The 24,334-nt window shown below is 34.7% G+C and overlaps 1 protein-coding gene across 2 annotated transcripts in view; it reads left to right on the top strand.

The window, feature by feature from the left end:
* The window catches only part of LOC114324839 (xanthine dehydrogenase), a 57,382-nt gene that overhangs the window by 28,055 nt on the left and 4,993 nt on the right, over nucleotides 1-24,334 (top strand). For both annotated transcript variants that reach the window (XM_050651864.1, XM_050651866.1), the window contains exons 10-17: nucleotides 2,802-2,920; nucleotides 3,698-4,007; nucleotides 4,671-4,854; nucleotides 4,988-5,367; nucleotides 7,627-7,811; nucleotides 8,909-9,067; nucleotides 15,002-15,130; nucleotides 18,692-18,822. In XM_050651864.1, coding sequence (XP_050507821.1) covers nucleotides 2,802-2,920; nucleotides 3,698-4,007; nucleotides 4,671-4,854; nucleotides 4,988-5,367; nucleotides 7,627-7,811; nucleotides 8,909-9,067; nucleotides 15,002-15,130; nucleotides 18,692-18,822 — 1,597 coding nt within the window. The remainder of the gene's footprint in view (nucleotides 1-2,801; nucleotides 2,921-3,697; nucleotides 4,008-4,670; nucleotides 4,855-4,987; nucleotides 5,368-7,626; nucleotides 7,812-8,908; nucleotides 9,068-15,001; nucleotides 15,131-18,691; nucleotides 18,823-24,334) is intronic.

The raw sequence follows: 24,334 nt of genomic DNA, 5'->3' as shown, positions 1-24,334 counted from the left end.
TCATTTAGGGGGGGGGGAAGGCAGTTTTGTTTTAATTTGATTTAGAGTTGGACCACCATCTACAGATAGCTATTTCTGCATCTAATGCTTCATCAGTGTAGCTATGCAGTCCCAACTCTGAAACAAAAGTCAAAAAGCCTGCCTTTTAAGGGAAATCACCGCGATGTAGTAATTCCACCTTTGATACGCAAAACAGCGACATCTCTAGTAAAACTAGGAAGACGACGAAAAGACCCAGATACAAAGTTTACTGTAATAAACCAATTAAAATAATTGAAATAAAACAATAAACAATATTTTAAATCCAAGAATTTTCGTCGAAAGAAACTGCTTTCTGGTTACATCCTGAATCTCCGGCTTTATAAGCACGGAGATGACGAATATAAAAGAAAGTAGAAAGGACAACGGTCACGTATCTACTCCCTTTTCGTCTAGGAAAAAGTGCCGAAAGACATTTTCGAGTACTCAAAAATCTGACTGAAGAAGAACAGGGGGGAAAGGCAGTTTTGTTTTAATATAATTCAGAGTTGGATCACCATCTACAGATAGCTATTTCTGCATCTTATGCTTCATCAGTGTAGCTATGCAGTCCCAACTCTGAAACAAAAATCAAAAAGCCTGCCTTTTAAGGGAAATCACCGCGATGTAGTAATTCCACCTTTGATACGCAAAACAGCGACATCTCTAATAAAACTAGGAAGACGACGAAAAGACCCAGATACAAAGTTTACAAAAAACAATAAACAATATTTTAAATCCAAGAATTTTCGTCGAAAAAAACTGCTTTCTGGTTACTCAAGTACTCGAGTACTCAAAAATTTGAGTGAAGAAGAACAACGTGAGACGCGAAACAGCGACATCTCTAGTAAAACTAGGAAAACGACGAAAAGACCCAGATACAAAGTTTACTGTAATAAAACAATTAAAATGCATTCCTGGCGGTCCCTTTTATCTATTTTCAGTGAAATATATTATAGTCTACTAAAAGATCGAAGCGTTCGAAATATGGATCTACAGAAAAATTCTACGTATGTTTTGGATAGAACACAGAACCAACCAGTCAATTCTGGAAAAGCTTTATACAAAAGACAGGCTATTGGCTTTATGGGCAAACCAAATAAAGACTTGTGGGAAAATTCCTACATGAAACTGTCTATCTAACACAGGATCGCCACCAATGGAGACAGCAAGCTAACAATATTTAGAGTGAGGGCAAAAAGAATGAGAAGGACAAGGGTATTAGAACAGATAATAAGATGTTTCTACCGAAAACCTGTTAAAACTGCAAAAATGAAGAACCTTAAAGAGGTATCAAGAAACTAGATGAAGGGGATAGAGACAAAAAAAAAATGAATCTATGTTTACGCAGACGAAAAACATAGGATCAAAAATATAGTCCGTCTAGAAAGTATCCGGAAAAAAGAAAGCAGAATTATAATTTTACGGTATTTATTTCTATCACTTGAAATATAAAATTTCAACAAATAATTCATCCCATTTACTTATACAACCTCCATTTAAATCTAAACACTTAACTAAACGTCCAGGTACACCTGAAACTAGGTCAAGGCCATAATTTTCGGTAATGGTGTTCCAGGCCTGTAAAACTGACCAAATCAAACCTTCTTTATCTTGTGCCGCTGCTCGCTTCATTCAATCTTCATCAGTCCCCATATGTTTTCAATGGGGCAAAGATCTGGAGATGCTGCTGGCCACGAAATTGTTGCCAATTCGTGTTCTTGCATCCAAGCTTGAGTATAAGCAGAAGTATGGTATCTTGCATTATCTTGCTGAAAACGCCACCCCTCTGGATACAAAACATGAGCCGTTTCAAGAAGAAAACGATTTAGGATGTCACAATATTTCTCATTGTCAACAGTACCATTAACTATACTGAGAGGTGTAGCACCACGCTGAGATATTGCTTCCTAAACTATTATTTTAGTGGGAAATTTGGAAATTTGAACGGTAACATTTTCTCTTGATAGGACTTTTAGATGATTTGCACCAAGCTGGAAACAACTTTTATCAGATATAGAGACATTATTAAAATTATCTTCACGAAAACGTTGACAAAAATCTATTCTTCGTTGCCTTTGCAGAGTTGTCATTGTAGGGATTTTTTTTTGGATTCCTTGATATGTAGCCTTGCTTTTTTAGTGACATGCGGACAGTTTCTGGGCACACTCTTATTCTTCGTTGATTTCCAAATCTGTTCGCTAATTTTCGAAACCCTAGGCGCAGATTTTGTCGTCCTAAAGCCACTAAAGCATTTAAATCGTTTCCGTGAATCTTACGCGGTCTACCCGAAACTGGTCTATGTCTCATATCTATGCCATTGTTATCCTATTTATTGTCTCATACACTGCACTTTTTCCGAGTTCAGTCAATTGCACTAATTTTTTAACGTTTCGGATACCCTTTCTATACAAATATTCCACCACTTTTCTTTTTTCTACTTGCGACATTATTTCAAAAACCTTAAGTCTGTTTTCAAACAACAATATTTGACAGATGGTATTGTCATGCGATTTTATCCATAACCTACTATCGGCACAACCTATTTGATGCATTACTTTTGTCTTAAAATGTTACAAAAAGGAAATCTATTAAAATTAGGAAAAATATAAAATTCCGGATACTTTCTAGACGGACTATGTAAAAAGACTAATAAATAGTTGTACCTATTTTGCTAACAAGAGGTTAATCAGAAATAGATAGTTAGCTTTTGGACAACTATACCCTCTGTGTAGCTGTTCATATTTTTGTATAATCACTTTATTATCATTTTGTCATTTTAGGTGAAGCAGAATACGTGATGGACAAACCAATTAGACCACATGAAGTTTTTTGTTCATTTGTGACAGCACAAGCTCTCCCTGGATCGAAAATTGTTACCATTGATGCCTCCAAGGCCCTAGTAAGTTTTTTTACTTTTTTAAAATAAATAATAATAATGGGTAACGATGGAAAACAAGGAATAAACAAAAAATATGTAAGAGCAGTACAACAGATTTACAAAAATATGACGGTAAACATTAAAACTGGAAACAAATTAGCTAGAGAAATTCCCAGTAGTAGTGGTCTAACTAAAGCAAGGCTGTCAATGTATTTGCTTTTTGTACTTGATTTCTCACTTCTTTGTCCAGGTCATATAATTCCAAGGTAGTTTATTTCCATTAATTGTTCAATAATGATACCATCAATTTCTATTTTACATCTGATTGGTTCTTTACTGATTATTATTGTTTTAATTTTCTGGGATAAAATTGTCATATTGAATTATTTTCCTCTTATGTTGAATCTGTGGACTACGCTTTACAGACTATCTTCATATTGGACTATCAATATTGCGTTGTCTGCGTAACAGAGTATTTTTACTCCTTTGTCTCCCATTCTGTATGCTTTTCTTTTGTTGACGCTTTTGATGATTTCATCCATGATTAAATTGAAGAGCAAAGAACTTAACGAGTCTACCTGCCTTCTTCCGCTGCCTATGTCTATAGGTTCTGTAAGCTGTTCATCTATTTTGACTTCCATTCTCTTGTTTTGGTAGCTATTTTCGATAGTTTTTACATTATGTAGGGGACTTCCCTATTATGCAGAAGATGAATTACATCTTTGAGTCTTACTCTGTCAAATGCTTTCTTCAAGTCAATCAGACATATTTTGTTAATAGAATTGTTTATTTTTTTAGGCTCTTCCAGGAGTTGTAGCCTTCTATGATATCAACGATATACCAGGAAGCAACGTCTTCACGCCAACAGACGTAAGCGTATTTTCCGTAGAAGAGGAGTTATTCTGCAGTGGCACAGTCAAATATTACAATCAACCCATAGGAATAATCGTCACAGAATCATTAAGTCTTACCTTTACAGCTATCCCCTTGGTCAGTGTAACGTATGAGGCTCCTACCAGTAAACCCTACCTAGACGTTAGAGATGTAGTTAAGGATAACGTGGAATCTAGAATTGAATTACAAGATACCAATGAGCGAACTAGAACCGGTAGGAATTTATAAATTATCTACTATCTATAAGCGAGGTTCCTACAGACTCTGCCGCTTCTCGCATTTCGACTACCATCGTTTTCTGTCCATCCATTCTTCTTCTTTGATGGCTCTATCTCTCATGATGTGCCGTACATTTTCTTCCCAGGAAACTGAAGGCCCTCCCCTTCTTCTTCATTGTTGTAGCAATTTAAAGCTTTCTTTCGCCATCTATCTTCATTCATTCGTTTCACGTGACCATACCACACTTGTTGTCTCGTTTCAATTCTATCTACCCTGGAATATACAGTATTTGTCCTCCTTTTAATATCTTCATTCCTGATGTGATCTTTTTTGGATATACCACACGCTCTCCTTAGATAATCCATTTCTACTTCTTCTATTCTTTTTCTATCTTTTTTCGTGAGCTGCCAAATTTCTGCCCCATAAATCATAATAGGCTCTACGAAGGTACGATAGATTGTCAATTTCGTTTTTTGTCTTATATCTTGAGATCATAGTAGAGAGCTTAGAATGTTTTCAGAATTTTTCCCTGCTGCGTTGTGTTATGTCCCTTTGAGTAGTGCGCCATTTAGGCGTCAACGCCCTTCCGGAAGGATCTCTTGGTATTAAAAAGTAATATAAAGTTTTTATACTACTATATAAGTATAAATATTTTTAGGTGATGACGTAAAGAAAGTTGTTAAAGGAGACATTTACTTAGGAGCACAATACCATTTCCATATGGAAGTTCAAAGTTGTAAAGTCGTACCACATGAAGATGGTATCGACATTTTTCCTGCTTCACAATGGACGGATGGCAACCATATCGGAGCTGCAGTTGTTTTGAATTTACCTACAAATAAGTAAGTCTTGTTTAATCTTTGTATATCCTCTTTATCGTTTATCTGCAGATGTTCTTCAAGATGTATGTCTATGCTTTTTCTAAGGAATAGTTTTATATTTCTGTCTTGATGATATTGCAACATATTTTTTTAGGATCAACGTGAAAGTCAAACGTCTAGGTGGAGGTTTTGGTGGCAAAATGTTCAGGAGTGCAATTGTGTCATCGGCAACAGCTCTAGCAGCATACAAACTTAAAAGACCTGCCACGATGATCATGTCCTTCGAACAAAACATGAACATAATCGGCAAGCGTTATCCTACGTATGTCACATATGAAGTGGGAGTAAACGATGCAGGTGTTATACAGTACTGGGATTCTAAAGTATATTCCGACTTTGGTCTAGGAGGTAACGAGCCCTTGGGAGATATGCTGATGGATGGTGTAAGAAACTGTTATGATGTGTCCACTTGGGAATTTTCTGCGTATAAAGTGACGACAGATACCGCACCAGGTAGCTACACGAGAGCTCCAGGTAAGATTTTTAGAATTTAGTTTTTTTTTCATCCAGTATAAATGTTCGTAAATTAATAGCAAATAAGTTTTCTTATTTATAATAACTTTTGTTAAAAATCATACTATCATCATCATTCTCTTTGCCTTATACATATGCGGGATCAGTTTTCCTAATGTATTTTTCTATACAATTCTATCTTGGGTCATATCAATATTAATCCGCTTTACCAACATATCCTGCCTAATCGTCTTCTCCTAGGTCTGTTTTGGTGTTCCTCTCCGACTTCTTCCAGGAATCTGCACTTCAGCAATTCTTCGCATTAGGTGATTAACGTCTCGACGTTGAACATGACCAAACCATCTTAACCTATGCTCTCCCATTTTGGCATCAATTGATGCCACAACTTGACTTCCCCTAATATACTCATTTTTAATTTTATTCTTGTTTGTCACTTCCCTGTAGTTTCTCTATTATCTGACTAATGAGACTAATATAATGAGAACATAAACTAATGAGAATAAATAAGGACTAAGCACCGAGTCTTGGTGCAATCCTACTTTCACATAAAATTTGTTAGTCTCTCCCACACTTATCCTAACACTAGTCGTTACACACTCATATCTCTCACAATCTAAATATATTCACCAGGGACTCCTTTCTTATTTAGTGCCCACCACAGAATCTCTCGAGGAACTCTATCATGTACTTTCTGGTTCCCTCAGTTTGATCGGTGTTGTGCAGTGGCGGCTCGTGATTTTTACAATAGAGGAGGCTATACCTAACTGTAAAATATCTAGACAAATTTGCACTAAAAAAAAAAATGCGCCAAAAAATGTAATTTAAGGCCCCATCTTTTGACCATTTTTTATTTACATTTCATAATATCATCCTAATTCATAATTTCATGATATCATCATTTTAAAAATAGTTAGTCTAATAGTAAAAGTTTAATACCAAAGTTTGTGTCGTTTATTTGTTAACAATTCCATCTATTTGTAAATAGATACCTATGCATATCAAAATAAATACAGATTTTAAGTTTTGCAGTCCATACATAATAAAGCTTCAAATTTTTTAAGATACTCAACTGAATTTTGTTAATTCTAAACGCGGCCTACTGCGAATTCAAAAACACGATAAATTACCGATATTTTGCTTTGAGTTAGAGATATCGGAAAAAGTTATTTGAGCAAGTTGTTCCAAATATTATTATAACCCCACATACCAAATTTCATAACAAAATTCGCACTTTTAGATTTTTCATTATTTTTAGTCAGGACCCTAAAATTCGTTGTCCCGAGACGCACCCAACCACCCAACGGAGCTGAGAAGCTACACTGCCTCCCTTGGTATATCTCCGGGCAGCGTGTGATGGCGCCGTAGCACAGTATAAAGAGGGACAGTAAAACCACTTCCATGTCGGCACTTTGATCTCAAGAAGTAATACCGGCAGTACGCAATTTGGTAATTCACCAGTGGTGGATGCGGGTTTTTCCTGTTAAAATCCGTACGTTTCTATGCGAGAGTGGGGCAAAAGCGACTGCGAATATTGCGCGGTCGCCACGCGCGACTGAAGATTTTACTTCCAATTTTTCGGAGAGTGGTTCTACTGTCCCTCTTTATACTGTGGCCGTAGATGCCACTGTTAGGAGACCGGGTCTCCTTAAACGCCTGCTGCGCTGCACGGAGCATTAGAAACGGAGAATGCTGGGCTTCTCGGCTCCGTTCGTGCATCTCGGGATAACCCAGGGTCCTGCCTAAAATAATATGTAATAAAACTGAGACGCGATCATGCGTTCTAATGCTAATGCTCCGTACGTATGGATAATTAGTGATAATATGGAATTTACACGTATAATAGTGAGAGTAATTGTTGTTTTCGCGATTCATGATAAACAAAACAGTATAGAGTGTGTAAAAAATTTATGGGGAGGCTGAGCCTCCCTTGCCTCCTCTGACGAGCCGCCACTGGTGTTGTGGCATCTACCTACTTCGCAAATAGCGCAATGTAGAAGATGTCTCAGCCTGCATCTGAAAATAAGTTCTTAAATTAGCAATGTGTTTATCTGCTGATCTTTTCAAGATCAATGAATACCATATGGGCGTTTGTTTCTATATTGCTGTATTTTTATGCCTTATAATGAAAATTGCATCTGTTGTTGATCTGCCCTGCATAAAATCAAATTGATTATCGGATATTTCGGTTCCTTTCGGATATTAAAAATCATACTATGTTCTTATTTTAATAAATAAATACAAATGAATGAATTTTTATAGGAACTTTAGAAGGAATTTGTACAACAGAAGTTATATTTGATGAAATTGCGTACGCCTTAAATCTTGATCCAATGGATGTCAGGCTAGCCAATATCACTATACCGCAAATTCCCAAGTACTTGGAAGATTTAAAAAGTTGGGCTGATGTTGAAAATAGAAAAACCGCAGTTGCTAAATTTAATAAAGTAAGTGCCAATACGACACAGGGTATTCCAAATATTGTGTTGTAAATTCGTTCTTTATTTTCTGTTCTTATATTTTTTTTGCCACAGTACCGAATTCAAATCCCCCATCACCTGCTTTCCCTTTACTATCCTGTCTTTAATATGTTCTTCGTTTTGTCCTGTACTCATTAGTTTTATTGACAGATATACGTATTTTTCCAGCTTGCAATTGTCTGCTATTCCAGGTTCAGGTTCCCCGTTTCTTCCCTTCTTTTTTTTTGACCTATATTTTGTCCAATTTTGAACATAGGCTTCCCCCAGTTTCCTCCATTCGCTTCTGTTTAGTGCTTTCTGTTTCCAGTGTGTTTCTCCTATCTTTCTGATGTCCATGACCTCCATTGTTGTATCGTGGTATTCCATTTATTGTTCGTTTGTCTGGCATTATGACCTGCGAAGTTCCATTTTAGCCTGGCTGTATGGTGTCCTGCGTCTTTGACTTCTGTTTTATTTCTTACCGAGTTGTTTTGCTTTTAGTTTGTTAATTTTACTCCTAAGATTGCTCTCTCCATAGCTCTTTGTATCTTCATAAATCACGCTTCCCTTCCTACGCATAGATATTGTATTTTTTGGTATTTACCTCCAGACCCCATTTTCTTTATTCCTCTATTAGTTTCTCCTTACCATATATTCAAGATCTTTCTTGTCCTGTGCAATTACAATTCGGTCATCTGCATAGTGCAGTGTGTAGAGTATCGCATCTTCCATCGTCAGTCCCATTCAATTGCACATTTTCTTTCTTTATCTAAGGGCTTCATCAATATATTATTGAATAATACTGGCGATACACAGCATCCTTGCCTTATCCTTTAGTGACTAGGAAACCTCTTGATATTTTATTTCCAGTTTTCGTTTTAGTCCGATGTCTATATAGTTTTTCAGTGCCTGTATAATAGACACATTTATGCTGGTCTTTTTTATATACTATCTACTTCCCAGAGTGTATTAATGGGTACCGTGTCATATGCCTTCGTTAAATCTACCACAAGTCAACGTAACAATAATTTAAATTATAGCTTTCGTTAAATCAGTAACTGATGTAACTTTTTTACTAATTCTAGGAGAACAGGTGGAAGAAACAAGGTCTCTCAATAGTTCCAATAGAGTGGTACTTGGAGGTTGCAGCAACTTACTCTGTAGTTGTTTCAATTTTCCATGCAGATGGAGGGGTTGCCATTACCCATGCAGGTATAGAAATGGGCCAAGGTATTAACACAAAGGTAAATATAGCGAAACTTGTTTGAAGATAAATTTCTCTAGAGTAAGTTCTATATTTGAGCTTCTGTAGTATATACAGTATTGGAAATCTTTTTTCGCAGGATAGAAACTTTCAATGCAATACGTTACAATCAGGGCCGCGCCGTCCATAAGGGCGGAGAGGGGCGGTGACCCCGGCGCCGAAGTAAAATGGCGCCGGGAGGTGCCCAAAAAAAAATTTGACAATACCGAAACTACCAGAAATATTAATAATATTTTATTATCTTGTGAAATTGAAAATTTACCAATCGTAGGTAGATATAAAAATAGCAGTTATTACCTATTACTTTGATCCCCAAGTGTACGAACGGTTATTTCTTTCAAAGGCCAACGGAGCAAAATGCAAAATGCAAAACGCATGTCAAAATTTTCAATGTGTTTTAAATGTATTCATTTTTTTTTCGAATCCTTAGAAAACTAATAAATATTTTTGAAAAATTTAAACGCAGAATGAAAGATTACATTATTACCGAGGGCCGCCAATCCATGAAAAGTTCTATAATGTTTATTTTAATAAGTTACAGGGGTGAAAATAAGAGAAAAAATTTAGTGTGATTTTTAATTGCAAATATTTTATTCAAAAGAATCTTTTTATTTATTCTAAGGGACTTTCGGCCCTCGGTAATAATGTAATCTTTTATTCTGCATTTAAATTTTTCAAAAATACTTATTAGTTTTCTCAGGATTTGAAAAAAATGAATACATTTAAAACACATTAAAAATTTTAACATGGTCAATATTTCGCATTTTGCTCCGTTCCCCTTAAACTGAACTATTAGGCCGATGCCACATTATGCGTTTTGAACGGATGCGGTGAAAACGCATCCGTTTCCAACGCAACCGGACCGACCTGTCACACTATGCGTTTAGTCTGGTGCAGGTAGTAAGCGCGTACCGATGACTCAAAACGCATCCGCTTCCAACGCAACCGGACCGACCTGTCACACTATGCGTTTTCACCGGATGCGTCGGAAACGCATCCGGTCAAAACGCATAATGTGGCATCGGCCTTACTCCATTCACTCACGGTAAAATATTGCAAAACCTCTGAATTTTAAAGAACCGCTTGGATTAACATAAAATTTGGCATACACATAGCTAACAACAGGGCCGGCGATAACGGGCCTCCAAGGGATGCATTGCAGGCGGGCGCCCCTGTTTGGGGGGCGCCAAAATGAGCTTTTTTTCTGCTGGTGTTATGTCAAATATTAAAATAGAAAAATTCATTTTTTAAATGTGGTTTAAATTCGTCATAATACCCTAATCTGTGTTTGTTAGTTTTGCAGATCACATAATATACAAAAATATGCAATGCGGCATAGAATTCTTACCATGTAGTAATGTAATTTATTGGTCAAAGATATCATATTTCACCCAAACAACTTTGTTCAATGAGAATGCTTTGTTTATGTTCTTCAAATTTCTTGCAAGTTGTTAGTTTTGTACATTATCAGTAGTTATGAGAGGAAATTAATGATTTCTAGTAAAATAAACAAGATTGTGATACAGTTTTCTTGCCGCCTGCGCCTGTCTAATTATTTAAGTATTATGTACCTATTAATTTTAATAGGGGTATCAAGTTGAGTATTAATCCCATGAAAACATATTATTTAAATTAACATTTTTAATTTAAATAAACATTTGAAATAAAAATTTAGTTTAGAGCTCTTTTAGTATTATCTCATGTGATTATAATACATATAGTTTGTCAGTTGTACTCTGCAGTTAAAGAATCTAGCATTCAATTAATATAACATTATATTTGTTAAGTACTTCTCAGTACTATTATTAATTTACGGTTAAGTTATTATTTTTATTTAGTTAAATAAAAATGGAATCAAAAAAGAATGTGTGTGTACTTTGTACGCACGTAAGTAGTTATACTTCTATTATATGATTTAAACGAAATTAATATACTTTTTATTTATATTTTGTTTAAATATTAAACTAATTTATACTTACTACTTCTCAAACATTTTTATTAGAACAGTGCCAAAAATTAAAATAATAAAAGAATAAAACACACACAAACACATTAAACAAGCCACAAATGATGTCTGAACATTAATTGTCGAAATTTTTTTTAACGAAATACGTATTTTCTGAAAATACAATTATATAATAAATATACTTACAATCATAAAATGTATTAAAAAAAAAACAAAAAAGAAAGTTTCTATTGGGACTCGAACCAGCGCTGATAATAGCGGTTGGTATTGGAATTCATTCGCCTTCTCCGCTTAGCCACTATGTGTCACTATGTGTCATTATTTACGAAGATCGACTAACTAAACGGATTAAACTTGTGATATTTTGATATTTTGAAAATTGATCAAATTATTTTAATTTTGAATTGAAATGATTTAGAATTGAAAAAATACAACAAAACATAGAGTAAAAAAACAATATATTAGGTGAATATTGATAGAAATTTTGATGGTAATCAAATTATATAAATAAAAGTATTACATACTATGTATTTTGGCAGATCAAATAGGTAGGTTTATATCCATGATACATTAACAATTATTACGTACCTGTTGCTTTTAAAAACTATTTAAAAGTCACTACAATATTATAAACTTTTTTGTTTCTGTCCTCACAACAATAAAACTAATATATTATACATTTGTTTACCTTTACCTTTACCTCCAAACCACAGCTGCCATATCGGATAATTTTTGACATGTCATTTGAACATCCAATCAGAACAAAGTTATAATGCGCATGCGCCGGGCTGATAGGTTTTAACATATAAAAAATCACCCTCTATCGCCGGTAAAAAAGTATAACTTCAAAAAATTATCTGGGGCACACATCGAAAAATAACAGCTGAACAAGAAGAAATGACACAAAAAAAAACAATCTAGTTATCTTAGTAAATTTCTTAAAAAAGTTAAAGTGAAGTTGTTTTGTCAGATGAGGTTCCAATAAAACTAACCGAATTTTATTTACCGGGGACATTTGCAGATAGCGGAACAACGACTTAAGTTGGTGCCTCGCTGCCCGGAACACACATTTTTAGGACACTAGTCCAAAATCAAGTCATTAATAGGGAGAAAAGCTCTTCTAGCTACCCCTAACATCAGATGGTTTAACCACATAAAGTAATACAGAAAATGTGTTCCATTACCCAGTGCATCCAAGGTAACGTTCAGTATAAAGCCTCCTTAGCGTAAAAACATGCCGAAGATACATGGATGAGCGCGGTGTAGGTCGCGATCGCAGTCGAGGTTTACATCGATGACGGACAGAACATACCGAATATACTTTCCGTATCCTGTTTTGGCATCGACATCGCTGTAAACCGCGATGCAAGGTCGCGAGGGTGAACGGGTGACACATCCTTGGTATGTGCGATCTCATAAGAAAATGAAGGTTTGTTTTGATATCGATGTAGCGACCGCGATCGCGACCTACACCGCGCTCATCCATGTATCTTCGGCATATTTTTACCCTTATTCGTTATGTACTGTGATGGGGAGGGGTGGTGGTACAGCTTGAGGGTCAGATAGATACGGAGTCAGGTTACTCAGTGTGACCGGTTTGATCTTCGGACATGTGGGTCTCACTGTTCCATTTGAACAGACATGTTCCCGAGGCTGGGGTTGTACGAGTATCTGTGTGTATGTGTGTGGGGTGGGTGGCGCCTGTGCTAGTTTTGCAGGCGGGCACCTTATACCCTAGCGCCGGCACTGGCTAACAAGTCAAAGAAGAAAATGATATAGTGTCGACGTGTGCTTTTGCCTTAAGGAAGTAAAACTCCTTCACGGGGGAAAATATACTTATGTTAAAAATAAGTCCGGAAGTTAATAAACTGACGAATTGTAAGTATGTAAATATAAAGTTAAGTTTTTCTATAAAGTTTTTATATTACTTTAGTCAATATCTACTTTTCGAGTTATTTGCGAGTGAATATGTTCATTTTTCAACAAAAAAAGTTTTCAGACAGTTTTTTGTCTTTCACCGTTTTTCACCGACAAATTACTCAAAAAGTAAGTATTTTAGCGAAAATATATTCTTAGGAAAAATTTTGAAAAAAAGGCATTTTCTTAAAAATGTCAATATATATTTTTTTTATTTAAAACCATTTTTTTTTAAATAAGCACTTTTAAATGGTGAAACTTTCAGATCATATAAATACACATAAGTGAAGTAAATTGTAAAGCTGTAACAATTAATTTCATTTGGGATGAATTATAAAGTTAAGTTGTTCTATAAAGTTTTTATATTACTTTAGTCAGTATCTACTTTTCGAGTTATTTGCGAGTGAATATGTTCATTTTTCAACAAAAAAAGTTTTCAGACAGTTTTTCGTCTTTCACCGTTTTTCACCGACAAATTACTCAAAAAGTAAGTATTTTAGCGAAAATATATTCTTAGGAAAAATTTTGAAAAAAGGCATGTTCTTAAAAATGTCAATATATATTTTTTTTATTTAAAACCATTTTTTTTTAAATAAGCACTTTTAAATGGTGAAACTTTCAGATCATATAAATACACATAAGTGAAGTAAATTGTAAAGCTGTAACAATTAATTTCATTTGGGATGCTAATTAAGCGGAGATTTTTACGATGTTTTTTACTAAAATAAAAGGGACCAACTTTATTTTTTGCGTTACCGACTTACTTTTGCAACTAGAAACTTTTTGAAAAAACAAAAATAAAGCTTTTTCTAAAGACTTTAAAAAAGTTGTCATGATTTTTGCCCGAAAAGTGATTCATTTTTTGGTTATTTCACGTTGAAATGTTCGATATCTAATTTAAGGAATAAGAACTCACTTTACTCGAGCTACAACTCTTCCTCTACTAGATCTACTGACTTCATGCGTGCACAAGTTTTTTTAAATTTTTTTATAAGCTCTATTTTTGCTAAGAAAATTTTTTTCAATAAAATACACACTTTTTGTGTTATTTGCGAAAAACGGTCTAAAACCGTGGTTTTTATGTTGAAAACTGAACGCAACTCATGCTCATGCGCAACATACTCACTCGCAAATAAATGGAAAAATATTGACTTAGTAGAAAAAACTGTATATTATTATGGAACAAAAGTTGCTTAGAATTAGTCATTTTATCCACTTCCGGACTTAATTTTAACGTATATTTTTAACCCCGACGACGCAATAACAATTTTTTTCTTTGTTATAAAATCGGATAAACGAAGCAGAGATCGACCACCAACGCGCTGGAGTGACGATGTAAAGATAACTGCCGGGAACTGGATAGCTGCTAGCTCAAGATAGGGAGACATGGAGAAACTTAGAGGAGACCTATGTTCAGCAGTGGACGATAACGGTTAGATTATGATGATGATACTTTCCTAACACATAAAAATAGTTTGTATTTATACCTTATAACGATCCACTAAGCTACAAAAAACTACTTAAAAGGAAGGAGGAAAGGGGCGCCTAAATAAAAAAGCCTTGGTGCGGCCCTGGTTACAATATTAGTGTAAATAGTTTAATACCAGTATAAATTTCAAGATATTTTAAGACAACGTCGCAATGTTTCTCATTTGTTCGACTGTACCGAACTGAGGTATCTAATTTGCAATTAACCAGTTTAGAATTCATTATACTGTCGCGATGATTTAAAATTAACTCATTTGTCCAACTGTAATCCCTTACCATTGTACCGCTGGCTATCGCACCTTTGCAAGCAAACGATGCAATCTAATGGGGCACCTAAGTTCAGTGCAGTCGAACAAATGAATTAAATATGAAACATCGCGACGTTGTTTTGAAATTTACACTGGTTAATTGCAAATCAAGAATCTAATTATTGCAATGAAAGTACCTATGTTCCGAAAAAAGATTTCCAATGCTGTATAGAACTGTATTGTGTTGGAAATCAGTTCAACAAATTTGATTTTGTATATCTCTAATTTGTTTTAGGCAGCTCAAGTCTGTGCCTATAAATTTGGGATACCACTGGAAAAAGTGTCTGTTAAGCCTACTTACAATTTCGTTAATCCGAATGCCACTAACACAGGAGGAAGCTTAACCAGTGAAGCAATTGCTTATGTAAGGTTTACATAATATACTTTACATATAAAAAATACTAGATCCTTTGTAAAAGAAATGTCCCTAAATAAGGGTTAAATTATATCACATAACGTTTTCGGATTAAAAAATCCATCATCGGTGTGCAAAAGCACTAAAATAAGTATAACCTAATTAATTGAGAAAAACGTGATTTAAAAAATGTTGGCTAAAATTAACCTTAGTCAACATTTTAAATCAATTAATTAGGTTAATTATTTTAGGGCTTTCTAACACTGATGATGGATTTTTTAATCCAAAAACGTTCTGTGATGTAACGTAACCCTTATTTACTTACTTACTTATTCCTCTTCACTACATGCGGAGCATAGGGCGTCAACTGTCTGCCTCCATTCTGTCCTATCCTTTGCACTAATCTTTATTTCTGATCAGGTTTTCCCAATAGCATTAATTTCTTTGTCCACACTTCTTTTCCACGTTTCTACGGGTCTACCTGGTCTTCTCTTGCCATGTGGTGTGTATTCTAGGGCTTGCCTCGCTATGTCTGTAGCAGGTCTTCTTAGTGTGTGCCCCATCCAACTCCATTTCCTTTTGCATATTGTCTTAGATATAGGTACCTGGTTAGTTCTTGTCCATAATTCTTGGTTTGATATGCGGTTTGGCCAGTAAATGTTAAGAATCTTCCTTAGGCATTTATTTATAAACACTTGCATCTGTCCGATACATTTTCTTGACACTTTCCAAGTTTCTGCTCCGTATAATAACACAGTCTTCACGTTGCTGTTGAATAATCTTATCTTGGTTTACTTGTCATCTGACGTGAAGACCACATTTTCCTTAGCATATTGAATGCGTTTTGAGCTATTCCTATTCTCCGTTTTATGTCCTCCTCCGTCCCTCCTTTGTTGTTCAAAATACTGCCCAAGTAGTTAAATTTCTCTACCGTTTCTAATTCCGTGCCTCCCAGTGATATTCCCATTTCTCTTGGTATATTTATTTTCACAATCTTAGTTTCTCTGACGTTTATGTTAAGTCCGACCTTCTTCCCTGCCTCTGCTACTTTCTCAGTTTTGCGTTGCATGTGTTGTCTTTTTTCTGTTAAAAGGCATATGTCATCTGCAAATTCCAAGCCCTCAAGTTGATTAAAAACATTCCATCTTATTCCAGTCGTATTACTAGTAGCCTTAGACATGATCCAGTCGATTACTATCAGGAATAACGTTGGAGAGAGCACACAGCCTTGCCTTACTCCTGTACCAATATCTATTTGTTCTGTTAACTTGCCTTCGTCGACTATGCATGCTGTGGACCATTCGTAGAACAGCTTTATAATTCTGATATACTTAGGAGGCATTCCGTATTTCTCTAGCAATTTCCATAAGGCTTTGCGATCTACACAATCAAACGCTTTCTCGAAGTCTATAAAGTTCACATATTTATAGCTTATTCTGCCACTCTAATGATTGCTCTATAATCGTTCTCATCGTACAAATGTGGTCAATGCAGGATCTTCGTGCCCGGAATCCAGCTTGGTTTTCTTTTATCTTCTTCTTCTTGACTGGCTTTACAACTCGGGGTGAGTCTTCGCCGCATCCACTATGGCCCTCCATCGTCTGCGATCTTGCGCTTCAATTTGCCATTGTTCTACCCCAATCCTAGATAGATCGGTTTCAACATCATCCTTCCATCTTTTTCTGGGACGGCCCACTGATCTTCTACCGTCTGGTCTCTCGAAGAACACTGTCTTTAGCACTCTGTCTTCCTCTGATCTTACTACATGACCTGCCCATCTTATCCGATTAGCTTTTATATGTCTGACGATGTTTTCAGTACCATATAGAGTCACCAATTCAGCATTGCGGCGCCTTCTCCACTCTCCTGTCAATTCATCTCTTTGAGGACCAAATATCATTCTGAGGACTTTCCTTTCAAATATCAGCAATTTATTTATTTCTCGCTGATGTAGAGTCAATGTTTCACTCCCATATGTAACAACTGGGCGAATAATTGATATGTACAGTCTTAATTTAGATTGTCTTTTCAGCAACTTAGATCTTAATAATGATGATAGGGAGTATAATGCTCTATTTCCCGCAGCTATTCTTGCTGAGACCTCTTTTTCTATGTGATTGTCCTCTGTGATTACTGCTCCCAGATATTTAAACTCTTTTACTACTTTAAAGTTGTGGTCATTAATAATTACGTTCTGCCTAACTCTTGGTCTTGGATTTTTGGTCACCAGCATATATTTCGTCTTCTCTTCATTTATTCGAAGGCCCAGGTTACCTGTTTCCTCCTCGAGCTGTGAAAACACCTCCCTTACGTCTCTTGTAGAATGTGCGACTGCATCTAGATCATCGGCAAAGGCCAACAATAGTTTTGATCCTCGATTTGCGAATCCCCCTGTTAGTTCAGACGATATTTTACTTATTGCGTATTCTAAAGCCAAATTGAATAGCAATGGTGATAAAGGGTCTCCTTGTCTAAGCCCTGATGTTATACTAAATGGCATCGATGTTCTGTTTCCTATCTTTACCTGTGCATATGAGTCTGCCACGCACATTTGAGTGAGCTGCACTAATTTTCTTGGTATTCCCATTTCTAGCATTGCTAGCCATAGTCTGCTTCTTTTTATCGAGTCATATGCTTGCTGGAAATCTACGAAGATTTGGTGTACATCTCGGTTGAATTCCCAGTTTTTTTCTAATATTTGTCGGATGGTAAATATTTGATCTATTGTTGACCTTCCACTTCGAAAGCCGCATTGGCAGTCGCCTAGAATATCTTCCGAATACGGAGTGAGTCTCTTTAGTAAGATAATTGATAGAATCTTATACGCTGTACTAATAAGCGATATGCCTCTGTAGTTTCGGAATTGCTCTTTATTTCCCTTCTTTTCTTTTATAACTTTATCAAATTCCTTCTTCATTCTTTCAAGCATGATTCGGGTCATTATTTTGCTTGTTGTGCATAGCAGGGTGATCGGCTTCCAATTTTCACATTTGGATGTGTCGCCCTTCTTAGGAATTTTTACAATTAAGCCTTGCGTCCATTCTCTGGGTAGCTCTTCGGTTCTCCAAATTTTATTTAAAAGTGTGTACAGTATATAAAGGTGGACGTTTCGATGTCTGCTTTGATTAACTCAGCAGGGATATTGTCTATTCCGGCGGCTTTTCCTCTTTTTAATTGTTTAATTGCATCTTTTATCTCTTCATGGGTGAATTCTTCGGTGTTCATATTCATTGATTGTCTGTTAGGTTCCTCTTCTATTTCGTTTATTATATTCTCTTCTTCATACATTTCTTTGAAATATTTTATCCATCTAGTAAGAATTTGTTGTTCTGTTTTCAGTACGACATCATCTTTATCTTTTATTTTAGTGGTACCATTTCGGCTTGTTCTTGTCAAGGTTCTTGTAACCCTTATTTAGGGACTTTTAAAGATACCTTTTACAAAGTATCTAGCATTTTTGTGATTTATGGTATACAGCAAGCTACAGGAATTTTATTTTCCTTGTGGATACTTTACATATACCTGATATAATATGCAGTATGTTTTTATGACTTTAATTCCTTGTTTTAGAGTGTCATCAAAGCTTGTGATAAGCTTCTGGAACGCATGCAGCCCATAAAAGATCAATTGGAGGATAAATCTTGGGAAAAGGTTGTTACTGCGTCATTTGCTGCAAATATTCAATTAAACGCCACAGGATTGTAAGTAGAAATCTGTAATACCGATATTTTAAATTCAGGCTTAAGCCATGCTTAAATCTGGATTAAAAAGAGTTCTTCCTTAGATAGGGGGTGTTTTCGTATATCAGTATTTTTCAAATTTTTTAGGCCATGGAAGCTCTTACTTCCTCTAAACAAAAACTTCACTCAACCAAGAAAAGTAGGGTATTAAAAGACTTAAGCACAATGGGCCGCTTTTTCTATTATTGAGTTCTATCTTAGACTACCTGGTACGCTGGCCTAAATTTTTTAACATATCTGGACGTGCGTTCCATAATAGCTTTTTTGAAATGACACCAGTAGTTTAGGATAATAAGCATCATCTGGTTATCTCAAACTAAACTGATAGTGCGTAACACATAACAGTAGGTATACTGGATTTAAGACCATAGCTTATAGTTCTTAAACTCACGACTCAATAAATTAATTTGAGCAATATGGCTCAATAAATTCTTTTGAGCAATATAAATCACCGTTTCCAGAACGTTACAATACTTCTACAGAAGGAAAATAAACCTTCTATTGGGACCGTGCAAGTTCGGCAAAGCGACACCTATTTCTACGCTCTGCAACTTTATTCGCACTTTTAATTTAATTGGCCAACTATATTAGTGTAAAGACTGAAATAGTTTTGTACACACTTATGACAACAGGTAAAAGGGGGAGAAGTGTACTTTTGAAGTGTGTAAAATTAATAATTCTTAGCTGAGCGCTTTCGGCTTATAAAGCCATCTTCGGAGCTATGGTCAAAAAGGTCAAAATACCACTATGAAGAGAGATGGGTTCCATTTATGATATGAAATACTTCTGTTTCTTATGTAGTTTTTTATTGGTTGGCAAAAACCTTGTCTGTCTGTTTAAAAAATTGTTCAATTTGCTGTTGGTTATTTTTGTATCCAGAAAAGTTAAACATCAAGAACGAGCACAAAGGACTTTCACACGAAAATGGAATAATGTAATTTTCGTGTGAAAGTCCTTTGTGCTCGTTCTTGATGTTTAACTTTTCTGGATACAAAAATAATCAACAGCAAATTGAACAATTTTTTAAACAGACAGACAAGGTTTTTTCCAACAAATAAAAAACTCCATAAGAAACAGAAGTATTTCATATCATAAATGGAATCCATCTCTCTTCATAGTGGTATTTTGACCTTTTTGACCATAGCTCCGAAGATGGCTTTATAAGCCGAAAGCGCTTAGCTAAGAATTATTAATTTTACACACTTCAAAAGTACACTTCTCCCCCTTTTACCTGTCAATTATATTAGTCCTGGTTACTGGATAATTGTCAAGGCCATAGTCCAAAAAAATAATAAGAAGAAAAAATAAGATTCAGGTTATGTTATTAAAACGTAAACAATTGTATGTAGTAAATAAAACTAGTAATTAAAATGCAGTACTGCAAGCAAAATACAATTAATTAAATATACTTTTATATAATAATTGCATATCATATCAATATTCTGAGCAACATAATTTTTCTTCTTCAATGATAGTAGATATGGAATGTACGTCAATTTGACAATTTCAATTGACAATATGAATTATTTAAGAAAGTTGCAATATTTCTCCGCTATTCGCGCACGATCGTTTCTCAATTTCCTTCCAAGTACTTGCACACCGCGAATAGGTTACTTACCTTAGGATTGCAGCACATACCAAAAACTTGAAGGGCTTTTATACCCAAACCTGGTAGAACCTGGAAAGGAAAAAGCTCTGAAGAATTCATACTGAAGACTCTGGAAAGTGGATTGGTAAACAAATTGGAGATGGAGTATTTGGTTAAACAAAGTCTATAATATGCGTGTTTTAGAATTCTCGGCGCAAAATGTTTTGGACAATCAAGAATTAGTGCTAAATGCATTTTAATGTCACCTTCTACAAAACGATCATAGGGTTTTTCGGCTGAATGATCGAAATAAGACAAAACAAGCTGCTTCAAGTAAGTACTTTGGATGCTGAAGAATCGTGGTTATACGCAATGTTAGTATCAGCACAGGTAGCAAGACTATTCACAATGGGGAATCTTATTTTCTCATTGGTGGAATCTAATCATAAATGTGTTGACTGCTAGACTCTATATCCTGGACAAGGCAGATGACCTGGTCATCTAGACAAGGAATATTAATGGAAGAATTGGAGATAGAACACTGACTGCAGTAACAGAATAGACTTTAAACGTAGTTTTAATGTATCTATCTATGTATAGCCTATTTCGCCTATTCTTGAACGTAGGCCTTCCCTTTTCTCTCCAGTATTCTCTGTCCTGGGCTATACTCATCCATTTGAAACCAGCGTGTTTTTATGTCGTCGATCCATCTCATTTGAGGTCTTCCTCTTCCTCTTCCTCTTCGATATTTCCCGGGGTCTCTAGTGAAGTATTTGGTTATTCCATCTGCCGTCCTTTTGACCTGCATTGTGTCCAGCGAATTTCCATTTCAGTTTTGCTATTTTTGCATTTACATATTTGACCGTAGTGATTTTTCTTATCCATTCGTTTTTTTTAATCCTTCAGATTTACTTGTAGCATTTTTATTTCCATGGCCCTTTGTGTTTTTAATACCTTATCCATGTTATTTCTTATCAGTGTCAATGTTTGCGCTCCATAAATCAATACAGGCAGTATACATTGGTTGTAGACATTTTGTTATTAGATATTGCGGGTATCTCTTATTTTTGAGAATGTAGCTGAACTTTCCAGACGCTATCCATGCCAATCCGATTCTCCTGATCACCTCCGATGTTTGGTTCTCCTGGCTAGGCCTAAATACTTGACCCGGATATACATATATACTCTTGCACTTGTTGGACTTCTTCATTTTGGAGAGATATTGTTTTAATGTAAGCCCTCAGAAAAGCAAAATCATAAAATATACAGGTAGAGGATTAGGATATATACTGCTTAGAGTGTTCGATGTAAAAAAGATATTCTTGTTCTCATGATCATTTTTCAGTGCGTCATTAATTATGACGTCATATATTGTATTGGGTGTGTCGAGACTTATTTCATGTAATTATTGACGAATCTGACAGATGCCAGAATCGTACTTAGCCATAGGTGAAAAGCTTGTGGAATTAAACTAATTAGTAATTTAGTAGATTTGATTTTTACACAATATGTTAACATGTAGGTATTTTTTATAAAGGGGAATAAAATTAAAAAGTAAACAATATTGTTAATTAAATTTATAAATATGGAAACATTAAAAAATGACACAAAACTATCCATAAACTATGTTTTTATCTTCTTCTCTAGGTGCTGTCTCCGCTTCAAAAGTTGGCAATCATCAGAGAGATCTTTATTTCTGAAACCGCGGCTCTAAATAATTCATTGTTATTACATCCAAACCAGTTCCAAAGGTTCTTCAGCCATGAGTTACGTCTCCTTACTATGGATCTTTTTCTTGCATAATGATCTGGAGTATTAGATATACATCTCTCATCACATGTCCCATATATCTCAGTTTTCTTCTTATTTGTTAATTTTTCTCGTTCCTTATGCGTAAGTCTCATTACCTCCACGTTGGCTATTCTATCTACTCATGAGATATTTAGCACACTTCGGTACATCTTGAATGTCTCTAGCCTCCTCACGCCAATGACTAACTTTTAACGAACTAAATTCTAAACCAAAACACAAATAGTCCAGGGCGCATCTGTTTTGAGATGGACGTTGAGAGGTGACTCAAATTTTTTTGCAGAAATTGCTTGAAAATAAATTAAATAATAATATTTGAGTTATCCTCCCTCTCAAAAAGGTCCGGAACATTGTTTAAATAATCAAAATGTCAAAAATTGAAGGAAAAATTCGATTTTTTTCTTCGTTTTTTGATTATAACTTTAAAAGTATTCATTTCCGAGAAAAGTTGTACCAACATAAAAGTTGCGTAATTAAATTTCCTACAATATAGAATTGGTCAAAAATTTAAAAAGTAGTCACCCTAGTTGCAAAATAGCAATATTTGCGAGAAAATCATACAAAAACAAGTATTCGCATTTTACGTTTTTCAACCATTTATGCTACACTTAGGACCTTCATATTTCACCCAAAAAAACTTTATGATACAGTAAAACAATACTCTAAATTTCTTTAAGATCGGTTTAATAGATTTTGCAAAATAAATTTTGCAATCCAGCTTTCGCAAAAAAAATTCATTTTTTCAAAATGTTACAGGACTGAAAATAAAGCAGATAGCAAGTTGAATTTTTTTTGCTTATAGAAGTTTACTGTACCTTTCATTTTCAATTTTCAAAATTAAAATCGATTAATTATCACGGCGTCAGAAAATTTTTGAAACAAAAAATAATTTTTGGTGCTACGTGCAGGACAGCGGTGTTCGATTCACACAAGTTGATTTCCACCAAAATTTCTTCCAATCTTTATATAATATATTATTTTCTTACTCTATATTTTGTTGTATTTTAATATTTTAATTCCACAAAAATCAAACTAATTTTATTATTGTTTGTGAAATATTGTTTAAACAATTGCATGTTTAAAAATAATAAACTTTTATCATTTAAGTTAAAATATATGAACAAAGAAAGTTTTTGCTAGTAAAAGTGTTATTTCAAAGGATAGAGTAGGGGTTTTTATTTTGCTATAAACAAATTTATTTATTTATATCGAAATGTAATAAAAATTAAAATGTATCAATCATTATCAAAGGTCATTGGAATGCCCAATCAGAGCAAACTATCCGCTGTCCTGCGTGTAGCACCAATAATTAATGTTTATTTTAAAAAAATTCCTGACGCCGTGGTGTTAATCAATTTTAATTTTTCAAAATTGCAAATGAAAGGTACAGTACACTTCTATGTGCAAAAAATTTTTCAACTTGCTATCTGCTTTATTTTCAGTCCTGTAACATTTTGAAAAAATGAATTTTTTTTACGGAAGCCGGATTGCAAAATTTATTTTGCAAAATTTATTGAACTGATCGTAATGAAATTTACAGTATTGTTTTACTGTATCATAGAGTTTTTCAGGATGAAACATGAAGGTCCTAAGTGTAGCATAAATGGTTGAAAAACGTAAAATACGAATACTTGTTTTTGTATGTTTTTTTCACAATTATTGCTATTTTACAACAAGGGTGAATATTTTTTAAATCTCTAACCAATTCTGTATTGTAGGAAATTTAATTACGCAACTTTTATGTTAGTACAACTTTTCTCGTAAATGAATACTTTTAAAGTTATAATCAAAAAACCAAGAAAAAAATCGAATTTTTCCTTAATTTTTTGACATTTTGATTATTTAAACAATGTTCCGGACCTTTTTGAGAGGGAGGATAACTCAAATATTATTATTTGATTTATTTTCAAGCAATTTCTGCAAAAAAATTTGAGTCACCTCTCAACGTCCAAATGTACTAATATTTTTACAGATGGGCCCTGGTCTAAAAATAATGCACAAAAACGTTGTGAAACACAAGGGAAGTCGAATTCGAAATTTCAAAATGACAGGTACACAAAATAATGACCTGAATAA

The sequence above is a fragment of the Diabrotica virgifera genome, chromosome 5 (assembly GCF_917563875.1).
Source record: "Diabrotica virgifera virgifera chromosome 5, PGI_DIABVI_V3a".
Classification (NCBI taxonomy): domain Eukaryota; kingdom Metazoa; phylum Arthropoda; class Insecta; order Coleoptera; family Chrysomelidae; genus Diabrotica; species Diabrotica virgifera.
This window is presented reverse-complemented; position numbering and strand designations above follow the sequence as displayed.